Source organism: Leptinotarsa decemlineata, unplaced genomic scaffold (genome assembly GCF_025532065.1).
Source record: "Leptinotarsa decemlineata unplaced genomic scaffold, Ldec_3_MD MMD2_tig00026294_RagTag_RagTag, whole genome shotgun sequence".
Taxonomy (NCBI): Eukaryota; Metazoa; Arthropoda; class Insecta; order Coleoptera; family Chrysomelidae; genus Leptinotarsa; species Leptinotarsa decemlineata.
In genome coordinates this window covers 10,285,320-10,301,460 of record NW_027412674.1, presented here as the reverse complement: position 1 = coordinate 10,301,460, position 16,141 = coordinate 10,285,320, and the positions used below count along the sequence as shown (strand labels likewise).

Genomic DNA, 16,141 nt, shown 5'->3' with positions numbered 1-16,141 from the left:
TCCCGTATGAGTGGGTTTTCGGTATACAGTTGTTTCCCACTTAGTGTCGGTCCTCTTCACCAAAACGTCTAAGAATGGCAATTCATTGTGGATTTCCTTCTCCATTGTGAAAGTCATCTCTCGGAGGAATCAGTCCAGTCATCACCCGAAGACGATTGTAGATACCAACAATCGAAACGTCGTGAACTAACGTGACTTGGAATCTCTACACTTTATTTTTATTATTTTCTTCTTTGCATTCCTTTAATTTTTATTTATTCAAGTATTATATTTTTACTTGTAGGTTATTTCACTATCATTTCATTTCAGGTTTATTGTTGCTTAATATAATTGTTATTTTCAACTATTCTTTTTTAATTATTCTTTTTTACTTTTTTCAGGGATTTCAAATCATTATACATAGTAGACAATGGAAGTCCGAACTAGTGAAATTCATCACGAAACATTGTCAATCACCTTTAATTTTTGTATCCCTTTTATGGCCTAAATGTTATATAGTATATCTTATTATTATGTTTTCTTATGATTGTGACCTCATTGTAATTGTTCTGAGTAATGTGACTTTTTCCATGCCTTCCCTAGGTCTACGGAAATAAAGATTTTTTGATTTTGATTTTGATTTTTGATTTTGTAGCGTTTTGCGAAATTGTGAATTGCGATACATTGCAATAAAGGTGAAGGGGACTTCTTCGCCATTGTGTAGCAAAACACGTGTTGCATTTTTATAAAATTGTCCAGTGGAAATCTTACAATTGAGTGTTTTTGGAATACTTGTGTGAACTTTTGTGTCACTACTTGTGATGCTCTATTTGGAACCGTTGATGTAGTAATGGATATTACTGTAGTTTAATTTCAACACCAAACCGTTATTTTTAACACTTCGACATGTGTTTCGATCACCAAGTGATCATCTTCAAGAGAAAGACTAAACGAAATTGCATACAATATATTCCTCAGATACCTCTGCTAGGTATCTGCATCCCAATTGTCTTAAATCAATTCTACATGTTGCTTTATCTATTAGTCTCAAAACTATCTTAGAATGTTCTCTTTTTGACAATGAAATGTTATATTCGTGCTGTTGTTTTCGAATATCGTTTGTCATTTGTACTATGACACTTTTAACCTTTTTCTAATATGTTCTTGTTGTGTCTTTTTTAATCAAGTCGGTAGGTTCTATGAATTTTTTATATTTCTATATACTTATATATTTCACTTCTTTTATATTATTGACTTATGAATGTATTCATATCATTTAAATTCTTTTCTGTAATAATTATGACGTTATCGTCAGTTTCTGCTTGAATGTATTCATACATTTATGCTTTTCAACTGAAAAATAGAGATTTATTATTATTATTTATTATTATTAATATTGCCTCATCTAACAGGACTTCCTCACTCAGAGCCTTCTAGAAAATACAAAGGACAAAGTCGGGATTTCGGAAAAATCTAATTCATGAAATTGAATGTGAGAACTGCGATGCAAAATATTATGGACAGACTGAAAGATCTTTTAAAATGAGATATAAGGAACCCTTAGCACACCTAAAATATAGAAGACTAGAAAAATCAGCAGTCACCTATCATATTTTACAACAAATCCATTCCATAGACTTCAGTTCATTAAGATCAGTTAGACAAGTTAACAACAACAGAGTGTAGAAATAAGTATAGAGTGTAGACGTAAGTAAACATAGGAAGATCATGAATAACGATAGTGGACCAATACCTGATAGTATACTGTATAGCTTGTTGATTTAACATTTTAGTATCAGATTTACCTGAATGTTACATGAGGCAATATTTTAAAATTCATTTGAGACCATTAAGATGCAGATACCTAGCAGCGGTATCTATCAACTAGTTTAGTAATCCAATAATTGTTCTGAAAAAAGTTTAGTTGGGTAACAGGATCAATTTTTTATTGAAATACAATTGTTTTCTTGCCAACGTTTCGAATTAAATTCTTCTTCAGGGCTCTGTAACAATGAATTTTCATAAACATACCTTCCACAAAACTTATACGATCATTATCGTTTCAATTTCGTAAGAAATAATGGGTTCTTAATTGAATTATCCACCGAAAAGTAGTTTTTCGTGTTGATATCATTACTATTTTATAAACCATGACAAATAATAGAAACATATTGAAAAAAAAATGCAAAACAAATAAATTTCCGAGACAACACCAATACAAAACGACACGAAACAAACGAATGGCTTCATCTGTGATTCTGATAACGTGGTGTTTGTTTTTTAATCAATGGCGGAAAGAAAAAGAATGAAAAAGGGTAACTTATTGAGGTATTTCTGTTTAAAATCTGTTTAAAATCTGTTTAAAATCTGTTTTTCCGTTAACCAGCTGTCGCACCCCTACGAACGACAACCCTCATAAGTCGAAACTTGTGCGAGCTAAGGATTAACGAGGTCTTACCTTTTAACGTGTGATTCCTAACACGGGTTGGACGATAGCAAGTGAAGATCGATCGTTCAGACTAGGGCTTGAACCACCGACCAACACGGCAGTCAATTCGAGTGAGTGAACAAATCACCCACGCCGAACCGCTTGGCTACCGACCGACCACTTATCACTTATCAAATTGAAATATACAGTATAAAGGCCATCGACATCTCTTCTCACTATAGCATTTGATGATATGTTGGATGATCAAAATCAAACATGTGTCCATATTCTTTTTCATGTTCAACGAGAGCTGTAGGATTTTCTATATTCAGTTTCTTAGAGTCTCTCATGTGTTCTGAAACTCGTGTTTTAAGATACCGTCCGGTTTGACCAACATATCATTTGTAATAGTTCCCACAGTTTAATTTGTACACTATATTGAATTGTATTTCTTGTGGTGTTTTTGTTTTTTGTTTCGAGGCCATTTTAATTTATTCGATACTGCGTAGCATTCCAAGTTTATCAGAAAGAGAAGAAAACAATTGTCTTTCCAAGAAAAAATGGAACCTGTTATCCATCCAACCTGTCATAAATAAGGACAATATTGTATGTAATTGGTGATGGAGACACGTGTCGAGATGTTAAAAAAACCGGTTTGGTGTTGGCATTGAACTCGTATTACTGGTATGTTCACTGTGTTCGTAAGATCACGAATATGGTAATTTTTCAGTTTTTTTTTTCATCAGAATATTTGCAATGAACACTAATGAAATTGGATTATGTTTCGTTACAGCTTCCATGAAATGGCATTCCTAGATCTTCCTGCAATAACAGAATATATCTCAAGGAGAACAAATTATAGAGAAAAAATCATCTATATAGGACATTCGATGGGAACAACCATAGCCCATCTTTATTCGAACTCAATGAATGAACACGCCTCCGCACATCTGAAAGGAATTATCTTGTTATCTCCAATAATATACTCGCAGAATATCAAAGGTGTGACACCACTCTTGGTTCCATTCACTGGATTAGTAGAGGTAAATGAATATGAAAGTTCTTATGGTATCTTATCCGATGAAAACGCTTTTCCTAAATCAGAACTGTCTCTCAATGTGCGTTTCGCCAAACAAGCCAACATCCTCAGATGCTTTTTTACTTCAGTTCTGGTGTGGATGAAGTGTTATCATCAGATTCAGAGATCAAATTGTAGTCTGTGAAAGTTGTTGTATCTTCTTTCAACAAGTTGATTGATATCCCATTTGAAAAATCAAAAAGTGACGCCTTCTGTATGTGTAGAAGAGGGAGGGTGAGTATAGGCCCACAGCACTTAGGCCACATGTGACCCATTGAACATCCTCCCGAGGAGTTGTCCTCCTAGGTCATCGTCCATCCTGTTCTTTCCAGGAAGGTGGACAGGTCACTGGGACACATCTCCTTTATATCGGCAGGTGTAGGCCAAGACTCGCCGAACACACCCTCTCTTATTGACGATAACTCCGTACACTCGCATAGGATATGCCTGACAGTTTCATCTACCTGTTCACACATCCTGCATAGAGGTGTGTCCACTAGCCCCATATTATGTAGGTGTTTCCTCAGTTGACAGTGGCCAGTCAGAAATCCCACTGTTGAGGTTTTTCCTGGTCATCGCCAAATATTTCTACGGCGCCAGCTTCCCAGGGTCGCCCAGGGTGATCCTGACAAAACTGCATCCCTTGATTCAATCCCATCTCTTTAGGGTTCGAGCATAGGTGTGACGTTTGGCTAGTTCCACAATTGTCGAAGTCATCAGGCCGTAGGTTTCAATGGGTCCCAAAATTCTTAGTCCAGCTGCTTCTTCGGCTCAAGAGTCGGCAATGAAATTACCTTTACTCCTATCGTACTCTTTAACCCACCTAAGTAAAATGTTAATATCTACCGAAGCTTTGGCTAAATCTCGGTGGCACTCTAGCACTAGCCCTGAAGTAACACGTTCAAGGCTAATAGGACTTGTCTACTACCTATGCAGATTGTTATGTTTTTGCCAGAAATTTCTTTGCTGGTTATTTCTTTGGTAGCGATTGAGATACCAGCCAGTTCCGTTTGAACCATGCTGGTATTTTTCCCACTCAATCCTTAGGCTGGAGTAAACTCCACATCCTGGTTTTTGAGTCGTCTGTATATATATATACGTATTGCAATTGTAGCATCTGGCTTTGTGTTCTGTTTTATTTGTATTCTGTAGGGTTTATTAAATACAAACCTGGCTTCAGTTGCATCACTGGCTGCCTGCAGCAGAGGTTGCCCAGTAAGCGCCTGTCGCCTTAGGCTCAGCCTCAATTTACCCATTCCTACTTCGAGGTTTGAACCAGCCGTACACAATCGTGACATGGCCATTAACGCAACCTCCTTAACGTACAGGTCCAGAGATGTCAGATCAGTAATTATTTCCATTGCCGCGGTTGGTATTGTTCTCATGGCTCCTATGATGTTCAAATAAGCCAATCTCTCATTTGATATAATTGACGCCTCATTAATTTAATTAGTACATTGTCAAAAAAATGTATGAGATATTGGTTGAGATATGTAGACGACACCTTCATAATATGGAACCATGGAAATACAGATCTAGACACTTTCCTAAAGCACATCAACAACTTAGTCCTTCCATCACTTTTACAATGGAAAAGGAAGTCCACAACGAATTGCCATTCTTAGACGTATTGGTGAAGAGGACCGACACTAAATGGGAAACCTCTGTATATCGAAAACTCACCCACAGAGAACAGTATCTGAACCAGAAATCCAACCACCATCAATCGACTAAGAGAGGAATCATCAAGACTTTACTAGACCGTGCCTTCGGGCTCTGTAATACAGAGGAAGGTCTCGAAAGGGAACTAGGCATCATCAAAAACGACCTTCAACGGAATGGTTACCCAGAGTGATGGTAGAACAGGCTTTAGCTAGAAGACAGCGAGAGCTCCACAAGGAAGAGAAGCCTCCACAAACAGTACTTGTATTTCCCTACATCAGAGGATTATCGGAAAGGATACGAAGGATTGGGTCCAAGTATAACATCACGACCTGCTTCAGATCTGGGAACACTATCCGTAGCAGCCTCACGAAAACCAGGCCACCAAACGCGGAATGCGTTTCCAAGAGTTGCATTTACCGGATACCCTGCGAGTGCTGAGAATCATACATCGGTGAAACTAAGAGGCCATTGAAATTTCGCATTGCTGAGCACAAGAAACACACACAGCAAATCCTGAATAGCAGAGCATGTTTGGGCTCAAGAGGAACACTGGTCAGGAGAAAATTGAAAGAAGCCGCGTATATGTTGTCCAACAACGCATTTAGTCAAGCTAGCGTAGAGATACGTAACATATGGAAACCTCTAATCAAAGGAAAAACGACCAACTCCCGCCAAACGGTCATCTCCCGCTAAAAACCAATGAAGCGGAGAGAGAGAAGAGGGAATAGGTGAAAGCGAATGGCATATAAATAGTCGGATCTCGGAGGAATGAGTCCAGTTATCACCCGAAGAAGATTGTGGATACTAACAATCGAAACATCGTGACATACCTTGGTTTGAAATTTTTTAATTTTTATTTTTCATTTTTTGTTAATAATTTTTAATTATCAGCTTCTACTATTATTTCAATTTTCATTTTTTGGTTGTTGTTTGATTTTATGTTTTTTTCTTGTAATTTCAGTATTTCATTCAAATAAAAATGTTATTTTCGGTTAATCTTTTCAATATTTCTTCAGGAACTTCAAATCAATCTATATTATATTAGACAATGGAAGTCCGAACTGATGAAATATGGAAGGAGTTTAATATAACAGTTATTTGCATAGCTGCGAAAATTCAACTTTGCCTTTTAGTATAACTTTATATATGTAGTTAGAAATATTGTGATTTTGTTTGTGGTTGTAGTAATGAAGACGTTTATTATCATAATTGTTATATACATTTCATTTTATTTCTGTTTCAGTCTGTGCTGAAATCATTAGGAATATATGCTTTAGGTTATCAGCCGGTATTGAACCGTTTTACGAGTACTTTCTGTGGAACATATCCAGGCATAATTTTATGTGAATTATCGGTTATTCTGTCAAGTGGTCTGGCATTGGAAGAAGCACGTCCGGTATTGTATATATTTTAATCACTTTCATTTTTGTAAAAAATAGGTACGCTGATATCAAATTCAAATGAGTTTTCTTTTTCATTGTTTATGATTGTTTTTATATTTTTCGATGTTCAAATATTTGGTTGAGAAATTATTTGTTTTCATCATGATTGACATTTCTCAACAGGGCAACAGATTACAGCTGAATATAACAAAAAAAATATGAAAACTTCTTGAAATAACCCTTTTTTGAAATCCACGTTAGCAGAAGGTTGATTTTTTTGAGAAAAACAATGATGAATATTTCAAACTCTTGAGGATATAATGAGATACACACACATTCATGTTTTTTTATATGAAGTATCAATTCATCTTTGAAATCAGCTGAAGATCAAATTTGTATTGCTTCAACTCATGAAGACGCGTCAAATTCTAGTATTTGGGAAAAATGCTGGTTTTGAACCTAATTGAATCTATAACCAGCCTTATTAACCAGTATATTGCTGAGGATGTTGCTGATAACCAGTGTTCCCTATTTATTATACCTGTATGTGGTAGAATTATTCAAATAATATTAGGGGAAGGTTCGATGACGTTTCTTTTGAAACATAACACCCTATATGGTGGGTGTTTTGGGTTTTTCCCGGAATATTATGAAAGATTATACAGTGTGTTTGATCGTTACATGCCAAAATTCTCGATAAAATACAAAAAAAATTATCCAGCCTACTTTGATGGTGTATTGATAAAGAAAATTCGAACTGAAACAAAATTTGGGTGTAAATACAAAAGAAACGGTGGCATTCACACTTTTCACGAATTAAAACGTCACCGGGCAAAAATCAAAAGAGCCATTAGAATAGTTTATAAAAAAATCATTCAGAAAACTGAGAGCGAGATAATCCATAATTACAATAAGTTCTGGTCATAATAAACGAATCGAATCGGATATAAAATGTTACATGAAGGCAAGCTACTAGATAATTCCTCAGATATTCTTGATGGTTTTGCAGATTTCTTCAATAGTTCTTATATAGTATCAACATCAAGTGACCATATGAACAAAAGTAGTGATATTCCCAGCTTAGTAATCAAAAACTTTAGTATTGAAGATGTTTATCATACCCTGAAAAAATTAAAGCCCAACCTTACTGCGGGACGTGATCATATTCCAGCATTTATCATTAAAGATTGTGCCTCAGCTCTGGTTGAACCACTTACAACTCTAATTTATATATGCCTGAAAACATCAACTGTACTTTATGCTGTACTGTACTGTATGCCACTATTGTGAAGAGAGAAGGCAATCTATTGTCATGTCAGCAACATTATTAGCCCCAATCAACACGATTTTATGAAAGGACGTTCAACCACCACCAATCTTATAACAATCACTTTATGTTTTGCAAAGGGGATTGATTGTCAGTCTCACACTGATCTCATCTACACTGGTGTTTCTAAAGAGTTCGACATACTTGACCATAGTATCCTGCTCAACAAGCTTTCGACTTTTGGGTTATCCAATGAATTAATTACCCTCTTCAAATCGTATTTTTACAACCGTAAGCAGTACGTACAAGTCAATGGCATGGAGTCTATCGAATATATAGCCACGTCTGGTGTACCACAAGGATCAAATCTAGGAACCCTACTGTTCAATATGTTCTTTAGTGATATCGGAGCTGAGATTGATGTCAATTTACTTTTATACGCAGATGACTTGAAACTCTATCACAATTTAACATGTTCTAATGATTGCAAACGTCTCCATCTGAATCCAAATCGCGTTGCTACATGGTGTCGAAAAAATCTCAACTTATCCAAATGTAATGTAATGTCTTATCCACTGAAAACGAACTTGACTTTACACAACTACGTCATAAACAATCAAGTTCTGGAGCGTCCTGACACACTCACTGATCTAGGTGTTACTTTTGATTAATCTCTCTCTTTGAATAAACATATTGACACAACTCTATGAGCAGCTTATCGCATATATGAATTCTTAGTTAGAAATACAAAAGACTTCGAAAAAGCTTCAACATTGAAATTATTTTATTTCACTTTTGTTCGATCTAGGCTGGAATATGCGTCTGTCGTGTGGAGTCCCTAATATCAGGTTCATATAAATCAACTAGAAGCCCTACAGAGGCGCTATCTGAAATATATGTCTTTAAAACTACTGTGGGAATACCCTATTATGAATTTCTTGTAACTTACAATTTTTGTAGTCTCGAGGTAAGGCGTGAATATTATTTATTTCTTCTTTATTCAAGGTCATAAACAATATCATCACCTGCTTTCAACTGTAACATTGTTGAACTTCTGGATTTCTAGACGGCCATCTAGGAATAGTGTCACATTTTATCTCAAAACTCCGCGTACAAATATAATGAAAAAATATCCAATTTATACAATATGCGATACTTCTAATTTTGTTAGTCATATGTCCTAGATATATTCAATTGCCAGATTAAACAAATCAAAAGACATTTCTTAGCTAACTGACAGTACTGTTTTAATTTGTTTTAATATAAATTCACAAATTATATTATGTAAGTACATATTTGTAACTGCCACTGTTACTCCTTATTCTGTAATTGGGTTCATCTTGTAGAATAGTGCATGAAATAAATAAAAATAAAATAAAAATTCCATAATTCAGGCGGTGAAAACTGTTCTTGAGAATTGGTTAGCAGCCTCTTTGTTCAACTTTTCAAAACTTTCGATTATGATTGTAGAGAAAAAAGTATATTTACCCGAAGACGAATGTGAATAGTAACAATCGAATCGTCGTGAAATCACTTGGTTCGAAACCTTTTTGATTGTTTTCATTTGTTTCTATGATTTTTTTTTTCAATTCTTAAATGAATATCATCATCAATGTTTATAGATATTCATACGCAAATTATATGAAGTGAATTATAATTTCAATTTTCAGGATCTTCTTCCACTTTTCTTCGATTATTTTCCAAGAGCCGTATCGGTGAAAACCTTGGTTCATTTTGCGCAGTGCATAACTGTAGGAAGGTTGCGAATGTATGATTATGGAAACGACAACATTCTAAAATACAATGCAAGTGATCCTCCTTTCTACGAGAACAATATAAATCGGATACCCACACATTTCTTCGTTGGAACCAAAGACTTTTTAGCAACAGAAGAGGTGAGTATCTGAAACAAGTACTTTTACAGTTTCTGTTACACTATACCAGGGGTCTCCAAACTACGGCCCGCGGGCCAAATCAGGCCCGCCAGTGTCATCAATCCGGCCCGCGACAGCTAATGATTTACTGTCATCAATCTGGCCCGCGACAGCCAATGATTACCTAATTGTTGTTACTATTGCTGTGATGAGTTGAAGAAGAATACACAGAATGATAATTACTCGGTTTTATTTACTTGCAAGGTAAAACTCAACGACAGAAATGATGACAAAGAAAACTTAACTTAAGTATCTGAGTTTAAGCATATTAATAACTAACAAATAATTGAAATGAATCACAAAAACACTAATGAGATTTATGTAATTGTGATTTTCCACCGACAATACTTTGTAGTTGTGGATCAATTTTACTTGTACCAATTATCAAAAGAGATTTAAGATGTTCATCGGTTAATTGAGATCAATAAATATTCCAAAATTGACAGGAAATTCAGTCTCTGTAGTGTGGCTGAATATTTCACATGTTTCAAAATGTGTGAAACATTTTTTACGTAATTGCGATTGAAATAGTATTATTTTTTGCCTGAAGGATTTGATATTGGTGTATAAATCAGGGAGAAGCTGATTTTCTCCTTGCAATCTCAAATTCAGTTGGTTCATATGATTTGACAAATCGACATAGAAAGCTAACTTCCACATCCATTCACTATTTTCTAAATCGGCAAAAGGGCGCTGCTTCTCATTTAAAAAAATTTCGATCTCTGCTCGAAGTTCAAAAAAGCGCTTAAGGACTATTCCACGCACTAAGCCAGCGTACGGCAGTATGATATGTTAAATCATTTTCTCCAATCTGTTGAATGAACTCGCGGAATTGTCGGTGTTTCAGCCCAGTGGATCTGATGAAGTTAACAACTGATACGACTTAGTTTTAGAACTTCAGACATATCCATTTTCCGCACAGACATTTTCCGCACAAGGACTGTTGATGAATATCAAGAAGTTCTTCATACACTTCATATCTTTTATCAACTCCACGAATAAAAATCAACACCTGAGCAGTATCTGACACATCCGTTGACTCATCCAACAGTTGAGATGATATATTTTCTGCGATGTCTTGCACCCTCCGAGCCACGGTGTTTGCTGACAAACTGACACTTTAAATAAATTTACCTTTTTGGGGCATATTTCTTCGGCTACTGCAATCAAGCATTCTTTTATCATTTCTCCATCGGTAAATGGTTTGCCACGTTTTTCGATTTCAAGAGCCACACGAAAGCTGGCGCGAGTTGCAGACTCTTGTTCAGTATTCGCTTTGGTAAACAAATATTGCTGCGATTTGAGTCCGCGTTTCAAAGCTTCAAATTTTTCCTACCGCAAACTTCCTGTATACTTGGAGTAACTTTGAAGATGTTTCGATTCATAGTGTCGTTTAATGTTATAGTCTTTGAGAACAGCTATGGTTTCATTACAAATTAAACATAGCGCCTTATTACTGGACTCAATCACAAAATACTGAAAGTTCCATTTTTCTTGGAACGTTCTGCATTCACTGTCGATTTTCGCTTCTTTTCCATACTAACAAATCACACATAAAAACAATTAGTCAAATCAAAATACTTTTATTGACGGGTGTTACTTCATTTCACAATAGACAGTTTCGCTTCATTCACCTTTCCTACGCAGACTAACTAGCAGTTGCACCGCTAGCCTTTTTATATGCAATTATTATTGCCATCTCGAGGTGATCGGAATATACTAGCTAGAACCAGAATTTTCTCGAACCAACGCGGTAATTCCAAATATTCAATTACGCCTAATGCCACCTAGCGGGTAGCTGAAAAAGATAGTACATAGTACTACTACTCGCCACTAGATGTTGTTAAGTGTCACAATACACAATAATAATTGAAATGCAAAAAAGCGGAAGTTTGCTTAGGTCACGCACTTTGCGACTATTCTAGTCTAAAAATATAGTTGAGAGCAGAAATTGGCCCTTGGAGCAAACTGAAAAAATCATTATGGCCCGAAGGCTTCAAAGTTTGGAGACCCCTGCACTATACGGTTTCTTTTATGGGAAATATTAAATTGACTGATCAGGTTATTAGAAGCTACTGGAAAAATCTTTTCAGCCAGACGAAAACATTTTTTTTCTGAATCAATAGATATTTTCACTCATTCATTTGGATAGGAGGTGGTCTATTTTTTTCGTATCAATGGATTTCTGACTGACCACTGTCAACCATTGTCACTGTCACTGTCACTGTCAAATATTGGGCTAGTGGACACACCTCTATGCAGGATGTTTGAACAGGAAAATGAGACTGTCAGGCATGCGAATGCCCAGAGTAATCGTCAATGAGAGAGTGTGTGTTCGGCGAGTTTTGGCCTACACCTGCCGATATAAAGGAGATTTCTCCCAGAGACCTGTCCACCTTCCTGGAAAAAACAGGATGGACGATGACCTAGGAGGACAACTCCTTGAGAGGATGTGCAATGGGTCACATGTGGCCTAAGTGGCCTACTCTACAAATACAGATTGTATCAATGGCATCGGCAACTATAGTATTGTTCTTGATACTCTATTTTGTTAACTCCTAGAGAAATCATGTGTATTCACAGTTCTGTCAGCCGTCTAACATAGCAGAATCAATCCACCTTGACCTAGATGAATCTCCACAAGGAAAATACCTTGTAGAATATGAAGACTTGTGACAAAAACCACGAACAGATATTCTAGCCATGTCCGTTGCTTGTATGCTTTCGAATCCAGGTCTTGACTCTGGTTTGTTGCATTAGATCTGACAAATGCATTAGAGTATGCATTTGTGACGATCAAATCACCTTGACCTCGTTAACAAAAAATCCTGCCCCAAACCTATAAAATCGTTGCGATGAATAACACTGAGCATTGTTATTGTCCTTATTAGGGTTGGGTTAGTTCACTTTTCGTTATTGTCACATTCAGAATAATTGCAAATTCTCTATTATAATCATTTTCATGGCTTCTTTCGTTACTGAATCCTCGAACATCAGAAATGAATAGAGTTTGAGGCTTCCCAAGGCGGTCAAATGTGAAGCCAGGCTTTGCAATTGACCGCCTCTGTTTTCCACTGTAAAGCAACTAGTTCAAAACCCGAATACAACACATTCATGTATCAACACCAGATAGCTCTGTTTCAATCCAACATAGGTCACATCAATGGTGCTGCTGGACCAGAAATGCGTTAATAGACTCATATGTACAAGTCTAAGTGAGTGAGATTGTTGACGTCTTCCTTTGAGAAGATTTCATTCATGGTATCGACAAATAACTCAATTCTCAATATAATAATAATAATGAATCATTGGCTCTATTGATATAAAAAAACACTACTAAAATACATAGGAAAATAAGTTAATAGAAATTTTGGTATTCATTGGCGAAGTCTAGCTCAGAGCTACTTACACTCAACCAACAAGCACCACTCCATAATGCACGCAAACATACAGAAGTTAAAAAAACAGTTACCAATGATGGTACCATGAAAAAATAAAAACAAATAAAATTATTAATTTGTGATAGTCCCTAAAGAAAGTTGATGAATGAGATTGATATCTGTTGCGAAAATTGACATTACTGACTATCATAGATGAAATTTACATATTTGTATTTGGATTTTCTGATATTGAATCTCTTCAATTGCTCAGGCAATGAATTGTAGAGTTTCACAGCACCAAAAAGAAATGATCTCTGAAACTGCGCAGAAAGATGTCGCGGCATAGTTAATTCGTTTTTATTTCCAATGTTTAAAGAGTGGATACCTTTACGAAGAATTTTTTTTATTGAAAGGGGAGACTGGAAAAGGGTAATCAATTTATGAACAAAACAACCCAAATGATGAATCATACGGCTTTTCATATTACGCCAGCGAGAGCTTCTTCAGAAATTAAACCTTACTTACGAATTCCATAAATTAGGCAACAAGAATTTTGAACTATTTGTAATTTTTTTTTATCTGAATCATATAAGTATGGCCCATAAATAAAGTCACAGTATTTGAAGTGGCTTGGCACCAAACTATCACAAAGCATTTTTTTAGAGGTTGGCTTGAAATAAAACGGTTGCAGTATAACAGTTTCAATGACATATAGGCTATTTCTATCAAAGTTTCAACATGACCGGTGAATCTAATGTCGGTGTCAAGCATCACCCCGAAGTATTTTGCTGTATTGACAGGAGTTAAAGAGCAGGAGTTTTCAGCAAATTTACGATTCTTCTACGATCCAAAATGCATCATTATTGTTTCATTAGGATTGATTTTCAAATCATGTTCACTTGATAGCTAAATGATCAAATATAGATCAGCTTCAATGAGATTTTGTGCCTCGGCATACTCATCGATTTTAAAGTGCATATATAATTGTAAGTCATCAGCCTAAGCCAGTATTTCACGATTCTTGATTGACCATGTGATATCGGTAGTATAAATGATGAACAATAAAGGTCCCATCCTAACGTCACTCTAGTTCACTTTCATACTGTGTGACGGAGATAGGTAAGTACATTTGTTTTTGGACGGCAAAAGTTATTTTTTGTGCATTTGTGTCGAGTCTCATAAATATACTAGAATTTTCTGTAGATATACGTCATTTCATGTATTTTTAATGTGCCATGACATGTATGTTTTATGATATCACTCTCCGTTTTCATGAATGAATATCGATTCAGAGTTATTTCAGATGGTTATATTTTGAAATGTGTTTTGAGGCTGGCTGTTTCAACTTGACGTGGGCTGATGGTCATATGTGACGAACAACACCATATATGTGGGCTGCATTTTTTGTTGGCTTTTTGAGCTTCGGCTACAAACAATTTTCTTTGTTTTAGAAAAAATCATAAAAATGTCATGGCATCGTATGATGAAGTCTGATCAAATAGTATTACACACAGTGATACTGCGTGCTGCAAAAGAAGTGATTTTGTGATCAAATATTATCGCACTCTGACACGGTTTTGCAAAAACCTCACTGTCGAAGAGATAAGAAACACGGTTTTATCAATACCATCAACAAAAATTGGTTATCAAAGGTATAGGCGAATCTTCACCGACAAATAGAAGAACGTATCAGAAAGACACATACTTATGGCTTCAAGTATTTATTTCGGTTCGTCTCCCTAAAATATTCGAAAATAAGCGTTACATTCACCAGGTTACATTTGCCATACCAGGCTACCAGGTTACATTTACCATTATTGTGATTCCTTATATTCACTGAGTTTTAGACTGACTAAATATAATTTTGCTAGGATGGGTATTTTTAGTTTACAAGAATTGCGGCCTGATGGATATTTTCTGTATTTCAGTTACCAGAAGAAAGTTATTCATTTAGAGCAAATATGTTTCTTTTTTACAAATGATACACTTTTTCCTCTTTTTAGATATAATCAATCACGTATATTATTCCACTCTCAATGAAAATATTCATTTGATTGTTTTTTAATTACCGTTATTCACCTATGTGACTAGCCAAATACTGTGACAACGATCCCCGGCCCGAGGTTGAAAGTCACACTTTTTCTTTTCCGTAGGAATTGTTATATATCCTCTAAGGATCATGTTGGAGAAATTTTTTTTTCAAATGAGTATGAAAACACTATCTACTGATAAAAATATCATTAACAATTTATAAAAAAAGGACACTGAAAGTGCAAAAGACAAAAAATGTGACTTTCAACCCCGGTCTCCCCAAATTTCTCAATGAAGTGATTCAATTCCATTGGAATGCCATAGGAATGAATTCATTCCCGTATGACTGAATTTGGTAAAAGACGAATCGAATTAACTGTCAGTAGATATGTTTCGAAAACAGTATACTATTTCTATTCAGTAATGTTTTTTTTTCTTGCAGGATGTAAATATCGCATACGATATGCTAGTATCTAGGGAAGTTCCTACATCAATTCAGTTCGTCAACTTTGCCCATAGTGACTTCTTCTATGGAAGGAATTTCGATGATTTTTATGGAAAGCTATTGAAACTCATGAATAAGATTTCAGAAACTTGAAAGTTTCCTTTACAAAATCCATTCTTTTTTCATTTTTTCAGTAAGGTTATTTACTATATTAAAAAAATTGTTCTGTGATAGTCAGAAGTCGGATAAGTCAATTTTTTAATGTGCCCGATGAAAATTTCGTTAAGATTAAATTAGAATATTATTTGATCTGTCATAATTTTATGAGTTGACACATGATCTATCAATTTTTCATTGTGAACAATAATGATAATTCTGAAAAAAGGTTTGAATTTAATTGAATTCGAAAGGGCGGCAAGAAAACAATTGTTTTTTAAGAAAAAATTGATCCTGTTACCCAACCAACCTTTTTTTAGAAAAATTATTGGATCACTAAACTAGTTAACTGAATAGTGATAAGTTCAACTAGGTAGAAAATCAATTTATGAAAGT

At 35.4% G+C, this 16,141-nt stretch overlaps 1 protein-coding gene across 1 annotated transcript in view; it reads left to right on the top strand.

Annotated features, from left to right (window-relative positions):
- LOC111511152 (lipase member J-like) overlaps positions 1-15,742 on the top strand; it is a 31,601-nt gene extending 15,859 nt beyond the window's left edge. Inside the window, exons 4-7 of the mRNA XM_074180500.1 lie at positions 3,201-3,450; positions 6,394-6,546; positions 9,470-9,694; positions 15,587-15,742. Coding sequence (XP_074036601.1) covers positions 3,201-3,450; positions 6,394-6,546; positions 9,470-9,694; positions 15,587-15,742 — 784 coding nt within the window. The remainder of the gene's footprint in view (positions 1-3,200; positions 3,451-6,393; positions 6,547-9,469; positions 9,695-15,586) is intronic.
- Positions 15,743-16,141: the final 399 nt, after the last annotated feature.